General features: G+C 48.3%; 1 protein-coding gene across 3 annotated transcripts in view; it reads right to left on the bottom strand.

Annotated features, from left to right (window-relative positions):
* Window positions 1-6,421: 6,421 nt before the first annotated feature.
* The window catches only part of UBOX5 (U-box domain containing 5), a 33,179-nt gene continuing 20,312 nt past the window's right edge, over window positions 6,422-19,288 (bottom strand). Inside the window, exons 2-5 of one of the 3 annotated variants that reach the window (XM_024742981.1) lie at window positions 15,314-15,408; window positions 12,911-14,099; window positions 9,802-9,963; window positions 6,422-7,161 (exon numbers count right to left, since the gene is read on the bottom strand). In XM_024742981.1, the coding sequence (XP_024598749.1) occupies window positions 6,953-7,161; window positions 9,802-9,963; window positions 12,911-14,099; window positions 15,314-15,367 (1,614 nt within the window). In that variant the 5' untranslated portion in view covers window positions 15,368-15,408 and the 3' untranslated portion in view covers window positions 6,422-6,952. The remainder of the gene's footprint in view (window positions 7,162-9,801; window positions 9,964-12,910; window positions 14,100-15,313; window positions 15,409-19,288) is intronic. The other 2 variants (XM_024742983.1, XM_024742982.1) reach the window with 2 other exon arrangements.

Below are 19,288 nucleotides of genomic sequence, written 5' to 3'. Positions count from 1 at the left end.
GGGTCGAGAGAAGGAACAAAGTGCCCCTTTGGGTGGGAGGAGTGCTGAATAATGGGCAACCAATCATTTGAAATCATCCCAGTGGCATGAAGTCAGGAGGAAAGGATGAAGACTGAGGTTTGGAATAGATGTTTCCAGGGAGCACTGGAAAAATAGGTATGGGAGCAGGGGCACAAAAGGACTGCAGGAGGTAGGTGGGAGGATAAAGGGGGAATTTGAAGAAGAGTTGCTGACAGACATCACGTATCATGTGAAACTGCGTTTTGGCGGCTGAATCTGTATTTTTGCTCCAGATCACTCCATGACTGAGCCGTGTGGGCCACAGCTTTGCAGGCCTTAAACAGACCAAGCTTGAACAGGTCCACCCAGGCCGCTCAAGCCTGCCCACAGGTTTCTTGAGTTGAGGAAACTTTCAGGGGCTGAGGCACTTACCATCATTTCCGCCATCTCATTACAGAAGGTCAATCTGCCAAGGCCGCCTGGTGCATAAACGCATGCCTTGGCATCTCATTTACCCCCGGTGTTCATGCCCTCCTCCCCTCCTCATTCCCAGGGGCCAGATCCCCTCAAGCCTGATCTCATTCTTGGGGTGGGGGGGAGAGGAAGGCAGGTGAGAGGGGCTCTCTCTGGGGGATCCTGGTTTCTGAGACGGGCTAATTACAGGCTTCCTAATTAATGAGCCATGAGGTTGCATTTCATCAGCTGAGTCACAGGTGATGTCTGGGCCCTGGGCCCAAGGGGAGAGTATGAGGAATCATGGGAGGCGGAGGCCAGGCTGTGTCTCTGCCTCCCTGACCCTCATTCTCTAGATGCTCTCTTTTCAAACCCAGTTCTTCTTACCACCTTAGAGGGTGTCAGCAGCCCCCCTTCCTCCCTACACCTACCTCTGCTTCCTGATATTTTCCTGGGACTGTCCCCCAGTCTGTCCATCCCTTATGCCTGCGCACCCCCCCAGGACCACATAGAGCTCATTAGTTATTGTTTCCCCATCACCCAGTTTCTCTTTCTCTTTCTCCCTCAGCCACATACATCACACAACTGGAGCTGCTGTCTGTACCATGGCAACCACATCTCAGGATCCTAGCACCCACTGCCGTTGGCCACAGCCTGCCAGAGACCATTCCTGAGCCACTCTTCCACCTGTCTCCTCGCTCCTTCCCACACTCACCTCTTTCAGTAACTGTACATGACAGGTACTTTTCCACTTTCATTTCAACCAGAAGATGTATCCATTTACAGGAAGTTAATGCTGCTGAGTCTTTATTGGCAGTGGTGGGGGAAGGGGAATTCTTTTATTTTTTGTGCCTAGAGGTATAATATTTTTGAATTTTCAAAAGCTGTGCTGTAGCTTGGTCGTGAGTTGTTATTCCATAGAATTTTTTGTGCCTTTAGTTCTGGGTCTCATGATGGACTTGGGTCCAGGTGGAAAGGTTCTAGTAGGTCGTGGAGTTGGGTGGTTTCCCACCAGATCAGTGCTGGCAGTACCCCGTTCCCTGCACTAGGCTCCCGTTCAATGGAGGGATCCTTAGCGGCTCTGTGGTGACAACATCCAGGCCACCCCTGTAGAGGGGAACTGCGCCTGATCTTTGCCAGCCTCTACTACCTTCAGAGTGTCTCAGGGGTTAAGTTGGTGGCCTTGGAGTCAGTCAGATGAGCTCTTCATGGAACTGGGCCTCGGCTTACTCCTTCTACCGAGAGTTGTGAGGATTAAATGAGATAATATGTATGAAGTGCTTAGCACAATTCCCAGGACGGCATGCTCAATATATAAAAACTTTCTAAAAGACTTATTTATTTATTTTTATTTGTTTTTTTCGGCTGCATCGGGTCTTAGTTGTGGTGCTTGGGCTTCTATAGTTCTGGCATGTGGGCTTAGTTGCCCCTTGGCATGTGGGATCTTAGTTCCCCGACCAGGGATTGAACCGGCATCCCCTGAATTGCAAGAAAGATTCTTAACCACTGGACCACCTGAAAGACTTCTGAATGCAAAGGTTTTTTTGTTGTTGTTGTTTTTCATACCTGGATGGGCTTCAAATTCTCTATAATCCCCTTGATATTTCATGCAAAATCATGTGTGTGCAAACCACTTGTTCCTGGGCCCATCTTCTGGACACAGCTGGCCACTCCACAGGGGGTGATGTGGCTCTAAGCCCCCCAGACCAGCCCTGGCTGCTCAGGCTGCCTGTTGGTAGGGTTGGAATCGTTCTCTTCATTTTTTGCCGAAGAATCTTTGGGCTAGAATCCTATAGGTGGGATGGCTTGGTCCAAGGGATCATGCATATGTAACTTTGCTAGATATTCTCCTCCACAGAGGGTGTACTCCTTGCATTCCCACAGCCTCATCAGCAGATTGTGGCCAAATTTTGAGATTTGTGCCCATCTGCTAAACAAGAAATGGTATTTCAGGCGTATTTTTATTTCATCGTATTTATGAGCAAGGTTGAGCATCTTTTGACATGCTTAAAAGGCCATTTGCATTTCTTTGTGTGTCTTTATTTTTAGAAGCTATATATTGGAATATTAACCATTGTAATGCAACTTACATATTGTGTCTTCCTGGCACGAACCCGTGTTCCCTGCATCGGTAGGCGGACTCCCAACCACTGCGCCACCAGGGAAGCCCCTGTAATTTGTGTTTTTGCTTTGCTAATGGTGGCTTTCTTTTTCTATGTAAGAGGTTTTTTATGTTTTAATTTTTTATGTAGTCAACTTTATCAATATTTCCCCTAACTGTATGTGGATTCTGAAATCAGGAAAGGTTTTCTCACTTCCAGCTTTACAAGAATTTCCTCATTTTCCATTTTCTTCTAATTCTTAGATGGTTTCCTTCTTCCAGTGACTCCAGCACCACTTGCTGAGAGTTCCCCGCCCCCGCCCCGCCACCCCAATTTCCTTATGCAGTTGGGTCTGTTACTGGATTTAAAAATTTTTTTTCATTGCTCTGTCTGTGTATTCATGGGTTAGTTTTCCCCACCCCCAAATCAAACTGTTCATTTTCAGATTTTTTCTAGTTATTCTGGCTTGTTCTTCAAAAAGATCTTTATAATAGGAATAGTGTGTAATGACAGCAAATGTCCATTAAATAATGTTAAGGGAAATAGCAGGCAACAGAACCACACAGTATATACACGTGCCTCTTTTTCCTTATAAAAAATTATTGGAAGAGAAAAGAGCCAGGAGAGCCATGTTTGAGTGGTCATCTCTCAGTAGTATGGCTATGGGTAGCATTACCTTGTTACTGATGCAGACCTTGGTGGAAAAAACCTGCCAACTGCCACATGGCTGCCTCTTCCTCCTTCCTCCTCACCTCCTCCCTGTGCCACTCGGGAGATCTTGTCACCCTCTGGGCCAAGGCATCTCTTTGTAAGGGAGGGAGAGCATTACAGCAGGGAGGAGCCTGTGGGCACGGCCTCTGCCAGGTCGGGGGTGGGGGTGGGGGCCGGCAAGGTGCTGGCGCATCTGATTCTCTACCCCACTGTCCTGCTCTCCGTTACAAGCTCCACCCCCGTGTAGGGGTGTTTCCCTACTTCCCGGGAGACAGGTTCCTAAGCGGTAAAGGGAACACCAAGGGCCAATAGAACTTTCTTTGATGATGGAATGTTCTGTATCTGTGCTGTCCAACAGGGTAGCCACTAGCACATGTGACTATTCAGTACTTCAGATGTGGCTGGTGTGACTGAGGAACTGAGTTTGTTTTCTGTTTTTTGTTTTTTTGCGGTACGCGGGCCTCTCAGTGCCCTGGCCTCTCCCGCTGCGGAGCACAGGCTCCGGACGCGCAGGCTCAGCGGCCATGGCTCACAGGCCCAGCCGCTCCGCGGCACGTGGGATCCTCCTGAACCGGGTCACAAACCCGTGTCCCCTGCATCGGCAGGCAGACTCTCAACCACTGAGCCACCAGTGAAGCCCCTGAGTTATTTCTATTTACTTTAAAAAGCCACTCTGTTGGCCAATTCCCAATCCAGCCACGCCCCTTCCAACCTAGAACTGGAAGGAAAGATCCTGCCTGTGTAAGTGGACTGAGAGGCCAAGCAGGCCGGTGTGGGCTGGAGAGGGGAGAGGGCAGCTCCGCGGGAGGGCCCAGCACACCAGCAGCCCCGCCCTTGCCCCAGTGGCCAGCACACAGGCAGCCAGCCCAGCATCACAATACTGCAGACCGCAGGTGAGCAGCAGCCTGCCAGCCCGGCAGCCTGGCAGGGGGGGTCCCTCTAGGGGCAGGTCTCTTTGTCTGCAGACCTCCTTACAGCAACCCAGGCAGCAGAGGACCATTTCTTGGGGAATGGAAAAGCACCCAGCAACTGAGTGGCCTCAGGCTGGAGACCCATGGGAGGAAGCAGGGCTGACGAGGGGATGGGCGAGCCTTTCAGCTCCAGGACCCAGATGCAGCCGCCTGGAGATGGAGTACTCCGGGGCACAGAGCAGGTGCTCCTCTTGGTGATTTGGTTTCCCTACTTCTTCTACCTTCAGAACTACTTCTGAGTGGCCCTCCTTTCTGCCTGCCCCTGGGGCTGGAGGGCGAAGGCAGGGCGAGCAAGAGTGAGGGTGGAGTAGCCAAGGCCTGGGGCCTTGGCCCCACAAGGGGACGGCCAGGTTATGGGGCAAGGCCTCACTCTGCACCTTGGGGATGAAGATTTGGAGACCAGCCACTGGGGCCCAGCTTCCTGCTCTCAAAGGGCCCAGGGCTGCGTGCCCCCAAATGGACTTTGGGTTGAGTAAATGCTACAGGAAAGGGGACATGTACCCGCAAAGACCCTGTGGTCAGGCAAGGAGGCAGTGGGGTCACAAGGCTTTGAAGTCCTGAGTCTTCTCAGAGTCAATAGAGTCCAGCTCCTTGAGTTTATTGGTTAGCTGCTTTGCGCCTGCCCTGGGCTCTGGTGAGAAATCCTTTGAGTCTAGTTGGCAGCAAGAGAAAAGTTATTCTCATTTTCTAGGGGAGAGAAACGGAGCCCAGCAGTGCTTTGTGTGTTCTGGCAAGGGTGGTGAAAAGACCACTTCATTTTAGGGGACTCTTTAAGATAAAAATGGATGCATCTCCAAAGATGTGGATATGGCTCCACCTGTCCATCACAGGAGCTCCCATGCCTGGTTTCCTCCCAGAGCTACCTGGGGAGCAGCAGCCTGTTCAAAATGCAGATCACTAGGCCCCCTGCAGGAGGGGAGGAACCTCTGCCCTCATCTGGGCACTCTGCGCTTTATGCTGACCCCACGCTGGCGGCTTCCTCAGGCTCCCAGGTTGGGAGAGACAAGACAAACCCCAGAGGGAAGGCCTCCCAGCAGTGAACTTGCTCTTGGGGAACTAGGCTGTTATCTTGAGGCCATGACAGGCTGAGGGTAGGAACTGCCCTCCCCTCTGCAGCACTGCTTTTGCTGCAATGGTGGGGCTTTTCCTAGAACACAAGCACACAAGGAAGATAAGGCAATAATCTGGACTGACGCAGACATTTAAAGCCGAAGGACACATGGGAGTCTCACCAGCCAAGAGGAAAGCCCCCCAATGCAGACCTTGGAGGCTCATGTGAGGAGGGGTCAAGGGAAGTGTCACCAGGAGGCAGAGGGGAGGGTGGGATTGCCTCTCCACAGCTACCTTTGTGGCCATACACACCTTCTAGGAACTCTTAAAAACACATTCTCTAACCCCAACACCAGATCTCTAAATTCTTAGATCTGGAGTCCAAGAATGGAATTTTTAATAAGCTCCCTCCTTCCCCCATTAGTGTAAGAACTATAGTTCTCTCTGCCCTGTGAGCAAAGCGTGGAAGCCAGAGAGAACGCTGGCCTTCTCCCCTGGAGGGTCCCGGAGGCAGCGGGCCTGTGGGAGTAGTGGAGAGCAGATGGCTCAGTATCCTGAGTGGCTTGAGGGACCCCCACAGGCTGTGCACCGGTGGCTGTGATGAAATCTCAAGAATAAACTAAGAAGCATCACCGTGCTCCTCCTTCCCAAACATGCTCAGAGGGAACAGGGAATAGCAGAGTGTATTTTTTCACGGATATTCTTCCATGACTAGGATCTACTCCATACAGTGAACAGTTGTAGGAATACATATTTTCCCTCTGGGACTCCAAAATTTTGAATGGGAAAAAAAATGCAATCTATCCACAAGTATCTTTGCTGAAATAGGCCCCATGCAGAAAAGGTACCTTCTCCCCTCAGAAGGCAGTGCAGCTCTGCCCACACGCAGCTAAGCAAGCTGTCACCAGCCTAGGGGGCTGCTCAACCCTTCCAACTGGCGTGCACACCCACCTGCAAACCCTCATGCATCAGATGCACCTGCAAATGCAACTTCTTGTCCCTTCAGGCCATTGACCCAAATTACAATCTGACAGGGTTGCAGTGACTGCTCACGGCTGCCCTGTGACAGCCCCACTTTGTGTGGGTGCGGGTAGGGTAGAGGAGTATGATGACACAGACAAGAGGAAGCCCACAGCGGATGTCAACCATTGCTTTATTAAGGCTCGGAGTGGTTTGCCAGTCAGAGGGGCTGAGTCATTTACTCCACAGATCCTTGCCATGCTCCACTTTTGGGTGACACTGAAGGTGGAGGCTCTCTCTGAGATCCCGAGCCACATTCACATCCACCTTGTAGGCTGAGGGGTGTGTGCAGACGACCTGGGGGGCCTCAGAGGGTGGGGCTGGCTCTAGCAGGCCCTGGGCTCTGGCAGGGGGGTGCTGGCAGGGAGGCACAGGAGGGCAGGGACATCTCCCCCATCCCTCCCAGCTCAAACTATGGCTTTGTTATCCTATTGCCAATTGAGCAGGCGTGGAGAGCCCCTTCCCTGACCCCTCACTCCGCAGGCCCATGTACTATGCTGTGGGAGGAGACAAAGGGAAAGCCCGTGAGAAAGCAGAGGCCCCCCTGTGCCTGGGACCTGGCCAGACCTCAGGAGCTTTGACCCCCCCACTCGCTCCTCCTCAGCTCCTCCCAGCGATGGGTCTTCTCAGGTTGAGGTCAGTCACTCAGAAGTGAACCCGCAGAACGTCCTGGCTGGCAAATGGCCGCTGGCAGGCTATGCATGTCATGGGCAGGGAGCGTTGCTTCTCACCCAGGCAGGGCCGGCACAGGAGATGGCCACAGGGAAGCTGGTACACGGGCTCCTTTTTGAAGTAGGGAGAGAACACTCTTTTGCAGGATGTGCACTCGGGGCCCAGGATGCTCCCAGGCTGCTCTGGTGAATCAGGGAAGAAAATAGGCCAGGGTTAGGAAAAGCTGCCCCCGGTCCAGGCTCCATCCTGGAGGCGGGCATGTGCCTGGAGTATGACAAGAAGCTTCCCTACCCTGCATCCCTTCAGCAGCCTGGCTTCCTCCCTCCCTAGGCTGCCTCTGACTGATCTGGGAGGAGAGGATGCCAGAGAGCCTGAGAATCTGGGGAGCCTCCTCTCCATAATCAAATCTCGGTGCTCCAATGAATGCTCAAGAAAAGCTGGCTTCTGAGGGCTGCTGGGCAGCACTGGGCCCTTCCTGCTGCTCTCCCAGCAAGATGGACTTTCCCCTGGATGGGCTGCCAAGGTCAGGGCAAGGCACAAGCTCACCCTGACAACCTTGATAAACTGCAAGAAAGGTGAGATGTGACGAGAAGAAAAAGCAAAAAATGGTCTGAGGTACCCAGGTTGGGCAGGTCAAGGGGGGACGGAGGTCACCAGAGGGGCAGGGTTGAGGTCTGTCTGTAGCAGACCTGCCTGCTGAGCCTGGCACCTGAGTCTCTTTGGCCCTGTAGCCCAGCAGTTCCCCTCCTGACCCATCAATCCCTTTCTTGTGCTGCAGGCTCTCTCCTTCATGCTTCCCACAGGGTGTCCTGAATGAGGGCCACAGCGGGCAGGTCTTGCCACCCCTCCTCCCCAAGCTATACCTGCTGCCCTTCTCTCGTGGCCCTGGCCTAGGGAGGCTGCTCTTTCTCCCCCAGTCCACACCCATCTGGAGAGGGCAAGGATGACCTTTTGGGTGAAGAGCCATAAGAATGAAAGGGAGCCAGCCATGCATGAGTGAAAGGGACAGCAAGTACAAAGAGTGGCTGGTCCATTAAAGAAACAGAAAAAACAAAGGTGTGATGTGTGAGAGAGTGGCAGAGGAGGGTGAGGCAGGGCTGGAACATGCAGGACCTCACAGGCAGCAATTTGTATTTTATTCCAAGTTCAGTGGGATACCCTGGAAGGATTTTAAGAAGTGGAGTATCATGATCTGGCTTACATAAAAAGATCCCTCTCTGGGCTTCCCTGGTGGCGCAGTGGTTGAGAGTCCGCCTGCCACTGCAGGGGACACGGGTTCGTGCCCCGGTCCGGGAGGATCCCACATGCCGCGGAGCGGCTGGGCCCATGAGCCATGGCCGCTGAGCCCGCGCGTCCGGAGCCTGTGCTCCGCGACGGGAGAGGCCACAGCAGTGAGAGGCCCGCGTACCGCAAAAAAAAAAAAGATTCCTCTGGCTCCTATGAGGAGGATGGGCAGGCAAGGGTGACTGTGGAGGAGCAGCAGAGGCTGCTACAGGAATCTGGGGGAGCAGTGCAGGAGCTGGGGCCAGGGTAGCAGCAAGAGTAATGGAGCAGAGAGGACATCCCTGAGATCTATTTTGGAGCAGTGTAAACAAAACTTGATGACGAATAGAATGTGAGGAATGTTGACGGAAACGAAGGATGACCTCCATGTTATAGGCTTGACCACAGGGTAGAAGATGCTTGCTCTTTACCAGTGACTGGATGATGGGGGGCTATGGGGAAAAACCTTTGGAGGCGCCTGCAGTTCTGAGTTAGATATTCACTTAAGATATCCATGAGTTTCCCACACAGAGGCACCAAGAAGCTGTAAGGGAGGTCAGGGTCTGAGTTCCAAGGAGAGGAAGGAGCTACAGGTGAATATGGGCAGTCACAGGCCAAGTGGGCTCTCACTTGAGTGACACAGAGTATAGAGAAGAGGGTCTAAGACAAGAGTCTGGAAGAGAAGGAAGAATCAGCAATGGAAATTGAAGAGAGACTCTTGAAAATGGGGAGAAAAAGAGCATAACATCCGGAAGGCCAAGACAGGTGTTTCAGAAAGGAGAGGCTGGTTAGCCACAATAGACGCTGCTGAGAGGGTAAGTGTCCATCGAATTTGGGGTCATGGAAATTGCTGGTCACCTGGACAAGACAGGTTCTGGGAGTGATTAGGATGGAAACATAATCAGAGAGACAGGGAGGAGGGGACAAGGGCAGAAAAGGTAAGATGGCCTGGGATCCAGGCAATAAGAGAACAGACTAACTTTGGACAGGCAGGAGGAAGCAAGTGTATACCTTATCATTAGCCCCACCAGATTTCATCTTGTAAAAAATGCTCCAGATCCTCTCACTTTGTATCCTAACCGATTCTATCATCCATTGTGGTCCCAGGTTCATTTTAGGCAAAACTTAGCTCAGTAAGCTATCACTGTTCTAAGATACTGGTGAAAATGTTAATAGGAAGGGATGAAGATGACATACTCAACTTGAAACCACCCTCCACATTTACATGAAGTACCCCAGATGTCAGATGAGAGACAGACTACATAAGAAAAATAAGCAAAAAGGGAGAAACAAACAAAAGTCCTCAGGACAGAGTAATTAACATTAGATCTTACCAAAAAATACCAATCCCCAGCGCCACAGAATTACTAAGAAATGACTAAAGAAAGACTTTCTTGTGAAGAGTTAAACTTCATAGGCAGCCCTTGAACTCACCCTGGAAAAGTAAAGGCCTGGGTGTTGGAGCTAAGGAGCTTGGGCATAGAGGTTCACAGAGCCCCAGAGGCATGGCCTGGCATCCTGTTCAAGGGCTCTGAGGAGACAGACAGGGCCCCTCTTACCCGAGCTGGAGCCTGGCCTCCAGGAAGTACTGCTCCCTCTTGTGCTGAGGTGCTGGAGCTGTCCCCTGGTCAGCCGAGCTGTGAAGGAGGGCATGGAGCCAAGGGTTGATGTCAAGGCAATTTCCAAGCTTTGCGACAGCTTTTGCTCATGGGATACTGGACCTGTTGAGAGACGCACAGACCACAATATCCAGAGGTTTGGCAAAAGCGAAGACCAAAACACAAAGTCCTCTGAGAACCACAAATGGTACTTCTAACTTCAAACAGACACAAACATAAAGAAGGTCCTCCCTAATGTCTACTAATAGACTGTGATGACAGGATACCAGGAGTTAAAGCCCTGGGGCCCCTGGCAGTTCTTACCCATCCCACACTGCTTTCAGGATTCCTGGGCTCTGCGCTAGCTTTTCTCCTCCTGTACAAATTGCTGGGCAGGCCTGGGCCACCTCCTGGCTCACCTGTAGAACTGTACCCTACTTTCTGAAGGCCTCCCTGCCTGCCAAGGAAATGACTGGGGCAAGTAAACACCCAGTTTTGTACCCCTGCTCCCTGCCCCCATTCCCTCCCCAACAGCCTTAGTCTGCTCTTTCCCCACCTCCTCCCTGCTAGGGCCCCCTCAACTCTGCAGGGCCACTGGCCTGCACTCCCTTGGTGTTCGTGTCCTCTTGCTTCCTAGGTAAAGCAAAGCAGTTATTATCGAGTGGAATAATGAAGACCTCACTCCACTATCTATAGGGCCTTCTCTGGATATGGGCTGAGGATGAAGGTAACAGGAGATGGGGACCGCTGCTGAAGAAAGGACGTAGAGATCTGCCTGATAGCAGGGCTTCCCCAAAGTAGCACCATAAAAGTACCCCAAAGCGGGGAGTGGAATGTTTGGTCTACAGTATGTAGGACATAGGATATCAGCTTGAGGCCTTGAAGGAGCACTGGTCAGCGTGGTCCTGTGTCACCAACAAATCTGTCAAGGCCAACACCACTGGAGACCTCCACAAACATCAAGGTCTAAGTACCTTTCTCCTCATCTTGCCCCACTGCACCTCAGATGCTTCCAGGAGTTTCTGGGGGTCTTGTTAACTAAAATTTGCACTCAAAGCCAGAGAAGATACATACGTAACCTTTAAGTGTGCTGTTTGCATAAGCCTTTTAGACTAAGAGAGGAACTTTAAAGAATGATACAGGTGGATGGACCTAGAGTCTGTCATACAGAGTGAAGTAAGTCAGAAAGAGAAAAACAAATACCGTATGCTAATGCATATATATGGAATCTAAAAAAAACGGTACTCATGAACCTAGTAGCAGGACAGGAATAAAGATGCAGACGTAGAGAACAGACTTGAGGACACAGGAGGGAAGAGGAAGCTGGGACGAAGTGAGAGTAGGACTGACATATATATACTACCAAATGTAAAATGAATGGCTAGTGGGAAGCTGCAGCATAGCACAGGGAGATCAACTCGCTGCTCTCTGACGACCTAGAGGGGTGGGATAGGGAGGGTGGGAGGGAGGCTCAAGAGGGAGGGGATATGGGGATATACGTATACACATAGCTGATTCATTTTGTTATACAGCGGAAACTAACACAACATTGTAAAGCAATTATACTCCAATAAAAATGTTAAAAAAAAAGAATGACAGAATCTAAACAAACTAGTTTTCATAAGCAAAAAGAAAAAGTTGTCAAAGAGCTATCTCCAAAAGCACCAAGCACTGACAATCACAGGGGGATTCTACCAAACATGTAAAGAGTAAATGAGGGACTTCCCTGGTGGTGCAGTTGTTAAGACTCCATGCTCCCAATGCAGGGGGCCCGGGTCCGATCCCTGGTCAGGGAACTAGATCCCACATGCCGCAACTAAAAAGAAAAAAAGATCCCGCACACAGCAACTAAAAAAAAAGAAGATCCCGCATGACGCAACGAAGATCTCGCACTCAGCAACAAAGATCCTGCATGCCGCAACTAAGACCCGGCACAGACAGATAAATAGATAGACAGACAGATAGATAGGAAGGAAGGAAGGAAGGAAGGAAGGAAGGGAAGGAGGGAGGGAGGGAGGGAGGGAGGAAGGGAGGGATGGAAAGAGGGAGGGAGGAAGGAAATAAGGAAGGAAGGAAGGAAGGAAGGAAGAGTAAATTATTCTAATACTACTAAATTGTTCCAGAGTTTAGAAAAGGAAAATTTCTTAATTCTTCTTATGGAGCAAATCATTGATACCAAAACCTGACAGAAGATGATGTGTACTTGTACACACACACACACACAAAACTGCAGTCCAATCTCATTAATGAAGGCAAAAATCCTAAATAAAAACACTAGCAAACAGAATTAAGCAGTACACTAAAAGCAGCATGACCAAATAGAGTTTATTGCAGGACTATAACAGTGGTTCAATATTAAGAAGCCTATTAATATACTTTACTGTATTAAAAGATCTAAGGATGAAAAATCATAATATCATCTCTACTGATATTGAAAAGGCATTAGACAAAATCCAACCACCAATCTTGGGTAAATACATTGAATAAAATAGGAATCAATGGTGTGGGAGAGTGTCTGAAATGGCCCCCAATGAACCCCACCTGAACTTAGTAACTTGCTTCTTACAGAATACAATAAAAGTGATGGGATGTCACTCTGTGATTAGGTTCTACAAGACTGACTTCCACTTGTTTGCACATGCTGGTGTACACAGCTACCATGTTGTGTGCTGCCCCTGAGAGGCCCATATGGCAAGGAATTGAGGGCAGAATCCAGCCACCAGACAAAAGGGAAGTGAAGCCCCCAGTGCAACAATTCAGCAAGGAACTGAATCCTGCAACAATCACGAGTGACCTTTGAAGTGAATCCTTCCCCAGTCAAGGCTTGAGATGGCCGCAGCCCTGCCAACACTTTGATAGCAGCCTTGGAAGACCCTAAAGCAGACAATCCAGCTAAGCAATGCCTAGATTCCTGACCAGAGAAGCTGTAAGATAATAAATGTGTGGTTCTTTAAGCCAGTAAGTTTTGGTGTAATTTAAGCTAGCAAAGCATAAAACAAAGGGCAAGTGCCAAGTGTCACCCGGGAGGAGTAGAGATGACGACGGGCTTGGACATAAAACGAGGGATTACCTGTTGAACAATCCATGAGCTCACTGGCAGCTTTCATTTTCTTAGCAGTGTGCTCTGAGGTAGTGGGTGAGACCAGAAGGCTTGTGGTAGAAAAACAGGAAGCATTTAAGCCAAGGCTACTGTCTGGGGCATGTTCACCCTGCTCCATCTTCCTTTTCTGAGAGGGCAGAGCAATGGAAGAAGGGGTCACTGCCAATGCAGTCTGTGCTCTCCCAAGCAGGTGGCAGCCAGGGATGGAGTGCTGGAGCAGGAAATGGTCGATCCGGGCCTTCAAGTAGGGGTGAGGCAGGGGCTGGGAGTGCGGAGTAAAGGCTACTCCTGTGAAAGGGTCACTGGGCACTCGGCCCCATGTGGCTTCACTACGGTTACACTTCTCCAGCGTGCTCTGGTCAATGACCTTGCCTGAGGGCAGCAACATGGGGTAAGGCATGATCTCCAGGGTGATGGGATCCAGGAACTCTTCAGGTACATCCCGAATTACCTCAGCCAGCTCCAGGAGGCTGGAGGGGGCCTGCTGGCCCTCAGACTGGCCCCCAGGATCACAGTCACTCTCCATGGGCAAGGCTGGGGCCTGTAGAGACAAGTCCTGAGGGAGGCTCTCTGAGGCAACCAGCAAAATACTGTCTATCACCTCCTGAGAGCAGGTTTTAGCTGGCTGACCCCATACTTCCAACCGCTTGATACAAGGGATACCACTGCCTGTCACATGGGTGATACAAATCTTGAGATGGGCCACATGACTAAGAGAAAGAGCCCCTTTATTCCAGAGTTCCTGGGCCACAACAGCAGGGGAGGGAAGTGTGGCTTCCATCGGGCCAAAAGGTGGCCTGGCTTTGAAGCCCCTGTGGCTAAACACCACTTGGCTCTGGTTTTTCAACAAGACTTTGCCCACCAAAGTGAACGCTTCTTTCTCCGGAATGGATGGCTCATCTGGGCCTGGGGTCTGGCACTCGGGGGTATTCCAAGACACTCTGCTGGACAAGGCAGATGTATACATTTCCAGGCCAGTGACATTCTGGCCTCCCCCAGCTGTGAGGTCTATGTTAATCCTACAGATTTCCACATTGAAGGGAAAGGAAACTGTCACATAGACTGGTGGCTTAATGAAATACTCTGTCCTAAAACCATGACTTCTCTTTGTGAGGTCTTCAGAGATGAGATTTTCTACTTCATAACCATCAGCTGATATCTAGATTTAATGACAAAAACGAGACACATTGATTTGACGAGATCCAAATGAAGACAACTAGTTTTCAACAACTTGTCACTTCTAAGAAAACTCTTTAAAGAAAATCTGAAGTTCCTCATTTGAAATTTCCTCTATTACATCAAATTTTCCTGGGGTTTTCTTTTCTTTTTTTTTTGGCAGGCATCCAAGATCAGGTCAAAGGCTGAGGGCCACTGTGTCCCCAAATACTGCCCATCCTTAAAAAATGAGCATAAAACTCTGCCTAACCAACAAAAAATCCCTTCAAAATAACATGTCTGTGAAAAGGGGGCAGATTTACAAGTGTTTTTTAGATTGTTTTTGGGTTTTGGGGTTTTTTTTGCTTTTAAATTCAGAGGATGAAAATGTACAGATTTAGGGAAAAATAAAGATGTTCACTGAAATTCTCAATTTTGTATTTGGACTTGATCAGTTATAAGAGTTTCCCTAGGAAGGCATAACAAAGGAACTTCTTGTAAATCTATGAATGATGAAACTTGGAAAGAAAAGTTTGCACAGAGACAAGGACCACAAAAGACTATGGGAAATTTAAAACAGTAAATGTGCTAGGGGTGGGACTGTAGTAGCTTTTTCCTTTCTCCCTTTTAATGTTTCCAATACCTGTTATAACCAATGGAAATTTTAAGATATCCTTGTCTGAAGGAGTCAGCTTAACAATCTGGGAACCTGAAATAATGTGCTGTGTGCAGAAATTCCAAATTGGGGAAGAAGTTCAATTCTCCCCTTGGAGTTTCCTTACTCCCTGCTCTGGACTGTGGAAGATATCCAGCTTTGTACAAAAGGGGAGGCAGCTTAATTCAAATAATAAAGAACAAGGAATCCATATAACAAATATAAGCCATTATTTCTAGCATGAGAAGTTAGCAAGAACAACAGCATGGAAGAGAGAGAATTCCTACCTTCACTCTGATCTTGAGTGAAATTAAAATTTACTGTCAAAGGGAAGAGAACCCTCCACAAAATGAGTCACAACTCAGCTTGTAATGGTGCTGTCTGACTCTAGAGGTGCGGTCTGACCCATGCTTACCTAAATATCATCTGGTAGACTCTAAAACAATGAGGGTGAAAGCACATTAAGCCTGAATTAAGTCTACATACACAAGGCAGGAAATGGGGAAAAACATGAAAAATAGATGTCATATATTTATTTATGTGTATATACTTGTTTTGTTTACCTTGTTGCAGTAAATTCTTGGTCTGAACTGTGGGAGGCAAAGATTTATTACCATCCTTACGGCTGAAAGGATAGCTTCCAAGCATCAGAAATAGCCTTAAATGAAAAAATAAAACTTGGTATTAGACAAGTTAAAATTCAAATCTAAACTTTTAGGAGTTGATTCATAAGATCAGCTTGGTGCTTTGTGACCACCTAGAGGGGTGGGATAGGGAGGGTGGGAGGGAGGGAGACGCAAGAGGTAAGAGACATGGGGATATATGTATATGTATAGCTGGTTCACTTTGTTATAAAGCAGAAACTAACATACCATTGTAAAGCAATTATACTCCAATAAAGATGTTAAAAAAAAAAGGGACGAGAATCAAACAGGATAACAATAAAACTTTAACACACACACACTCTCATGGTCTATACTCACTCTTTTTGTATACTATATGGGATACTGGGAAATTCGTCACTGAAAAATTACAAAGCAGATTTCTTTTGCAGACTGTGTAGTTTGGTTCTCTGGATGACAGCTGTTCTAAAGCCCCAGTGGAGGCAAGGGCCTATCAGCTCTGCAGGGGGATCCCCACAGGAAAGAGAGGGTCAAAAGTGGATGAGCTCAAAGAAAAAAGAGGACTACTTAGCCAGAAGGTTTAGAATGAAAAGGGGCACAGAAAATAATCATAGTGGTGCTATGCATCATTGTCATTTAACACTTGTTAATGCAATTATGTTTTCTTATTAACATGAAAACAATTAGAAGAATCAAAAATGTCGTTATTGAGAAGTAGAAAATCTTAGAGTTGAAAAGCACCTTAAAAGAACATCTAGGAGCTTCCCTGCTGGCACAGTGGTTAAGAGTCTGCCTGCCAATGCAGGGGACATGGGTTTGAGCCCTGATCCGGGAAGATGCCACATGCTGTGGAGCAACTAAGCCCGTGTGCCACAACTACTGAGCCTGCGCTCTAGAGCCTGCGAGCCACAACTACTGAGCCCACGGGCTACAACTACTGGAGCCCACGCACCTAGAGCCTGTGCTCTGCAACAAGAGAAGCCACCGAGATGAGAAGTCCACACACCGCAAGGAAGAGTAGCCCCCACTCACTGCAACTAGAGAAAGCCCGCACGCAGCAATGAAGACCCAACACAGCCAAAATTAAACAAAAAAACAAAAAAAAATATATAAAAGAACATCTAATCCAAATACAACTGACCCTCGGGACTTCCCTGGTAGCACAGTGGTTAAGAATCTGCCTGCCAATGCAGGGGACATGGGTTCAATCCCTGGTCCGGGAAGATCCCACATGCCGTGGAACAACTAAGCCTGCATGCCTACAGCCTGTGCTCTGCAACGAGACGCCACTGCAATAAGAAGCCCACGTGCTGCAATGAAGAGTAGACCCTGCTCACTGCAACTAGAGAAAGCCTGCGGGCAGCAGTGAAGACCCAATGCAGCCAAAAATAAATAAAACAAACACATTTGACCCTTCAACAACACAGGGTTTAAGGGCACTGACCCTCCACACAGGTGTTGAAAATCCACGTTTATCTTTACAGTCTGCCCTCTGTATTGTTTCCACATAAGTGAATTCAACCAAACTCAAATTGTGTGGTACTGTCGTATGTATTTAGTGAAAAAAAATCCACATGTGAGTGGATCTGCATAGTTCAAACCGGTGCTGTTCAAGGGTCAACTGTAGTCATTTTGATGACCAATAAGCAGGGTGAGGGAAATGGATGAAGGTGGTTAATAGGTACAAACTTCTAGTTAAGATAAATAAGTTCTGGGGATGTAATGTACATACAACATGGTGACTACAGTTAACACTGTATTGTACATTTGAAAGCTCCTAAGAGAACAGACCTTTAAAGTTCTCATCACAAGACAAAAAAAAAAAAAAAAGTAACTATGTGAGGTGATAGATGTTAACTAAGCTTATTATGGTAATCATTTCACAATATATACATATATTAAATCACTATGTTGTACACCTTAAACTTATACAATGTTATATGTCAGTTATAGCTCAATAAAACTGAAAGAAAAAGACTTTCTTTTGTCTTTTTCCAATGTCCAACAGCCTTCGTCTTTCTCTGTAGAGAAGTAGGGAAGGCACTAGAAACATCCCTCCCAGTGGTAAGCCTCTCCAATGGATTTGAACTCCTCGAATGAGGCCAGCCAGCCATCTATGCTTTTCCATCTAACAGACAAGGCCATGAAAAACTCCCGATAGCTACAGGGCCACCCTCTGGGGTCTTGGTATTGTCGTGCTCAGTAAGTGCCACTTGCAGAGGCCAGGCATGTTGGGCATCCTGCAACATTTTAGTGAGTAGTTTCTGCACAGTGAAGATCTGCCATGAGACCTGTGAATGTTTATTATCTCAGCCTAGCCCCTATGTCAGTTTTACATATAAACACAGAATTTTTTTTTTTTTAAAAGATCTTTAAATTTATTTATTTATATTTGGCTGTGTTGGGTCTTCGTTTCTCTAGTTGCGGAGAGCGGGGGTCACTCTTCATCGCGGTGTGCGGGCCTCTCACTGTCACGGCCTCTCTTGTTGTGGAGCACAGGCTCCAGACACGCAGGCTCAGTAGTTGTGGCTCACGGGCCTAGTTGCTCCGCAGCATGTGGGATCTTCCCAGACCAGGGATCAAACCCGTGTCCCCTGCATTAGCAGGCAGATTCTCAACCACTGCGCCACCAGGGAAGCCCCAGAATATTTTTTAACATGATTTTAACACATGCTGAATTTTCTAGGAAGGGAACTTCCATGTCAACCACAGGAAGACCATACTTTACTTCAGGTCTTTACCAAGAAGTGTTCACTTCTGAAAACCACATCACTGTGGTATTCAGAAATGCTAATATATCTGACAGTCCACATTTTTTTTTTTTTTTTGCGGTACGCGGGCCTCTCACTGCTGTGGCCTCTCCTGTTGCGGAGCACAGGCTCTGGATGCGCAGGCTCAGCGGCCATGGCTCACGGGCCCAGCCGCTCCGCAGCATGTGGGATCTTCCCGGACCGGGGCACGAACCCACGTCCCCTGCATCGGCAGGAGGACTCTCAATCACTGCGCCACCAGGGAAGCCCCTGACAGTCCACGTTTGTAGAAGTCTGCATTCATGTTGATTCTACATGTTGGTAAAAGCTTTTGATTACTTTTTTTTTTTTTTGGCTGTGCCACGCAGCTCAAGGGATCTCAGTTCCCCAACCAGGGATCGAACCTGGGTCCCCTGCAGTGGAAGTGAGGAGTCTTAACCATTGGACCACCAGGGAAGTCCCTCAGTTAACCTATTGAGCTCATTGATTTTAACAAAGTTTCAGGGACTTGTGGGGGCAGGAGGTTCTACAATCTCAATAATAATGAGAGCCTCTTTCTTAAAATGGTAACTCTTATTTCTGTCTCTCATCTTACTATACTAGCTAGAACTGCCAGAATTATATAAAATAATATTAGAGTTGCCATGCTTGTTTTGTTCCCATTAGAAAACACCTCTAGTGTTTCATCTTTGAACATAATGCTGACTGTTAGACTGAAATATTCTTTCTATGTTAATAAAGCACTCTGATTTTCATAGGTTTTTGAAAATCAGGGATATGCTTTGAATTCTGATTGTCTCTATATATTGAGTTTTATTTTTTTCTTATTTGACAGATTAATGAGATATATTTATTTTTTAAATAAATAAATAAATTTATTTATTTATTTTTGGCTGTGTTGGGTATTCGTTGCTGTGCGCAGGCTTTCTCTAGTTGAGACGAGCAGGGGCTACTCTTCGTTGCAGTGCGCGGGCTTCTCATTGCGGTGGCTTCTCTTGTTTTGGAGCTTGGGCTCTAGGCGTGTGGGTTTCAGTAGTTGTGGCATGGGGGCTCAGTAGTTGTGGCTCGTGGGCTCTAGAGTGCAGGCTCAGTAGTTGTGGCGCATGGGCTTAGTTGCTCCGCGCCATGTGGGATCTTCCCAGACCAGGAATCGAACCTGTGTCCC

This window comes from Neophocaena asiaeorientalis, unplaced genomic scaffold (genome assembly GCF_003031525.2).
Source record: "Neophocaena asiaeorientalis asiaeorientalis breed wild unplaced genomic scaffold, Neophocaena_asiaeorientalis_V1.1 scaffold82, whole genome shotgun sequence".
Lineage (NCBI taxonomy): Eukaryota > Metazoa > Chordata > Mammalia > Artiodactyla > Phocoenidae > Neophocaena > Neophocaena asiaeorientalis.
The sequence above is the reverse complement of the archived record's forward strand: the minus strand, read 5'-3'. Positions and strand labels throughout refer to the sequence as shown.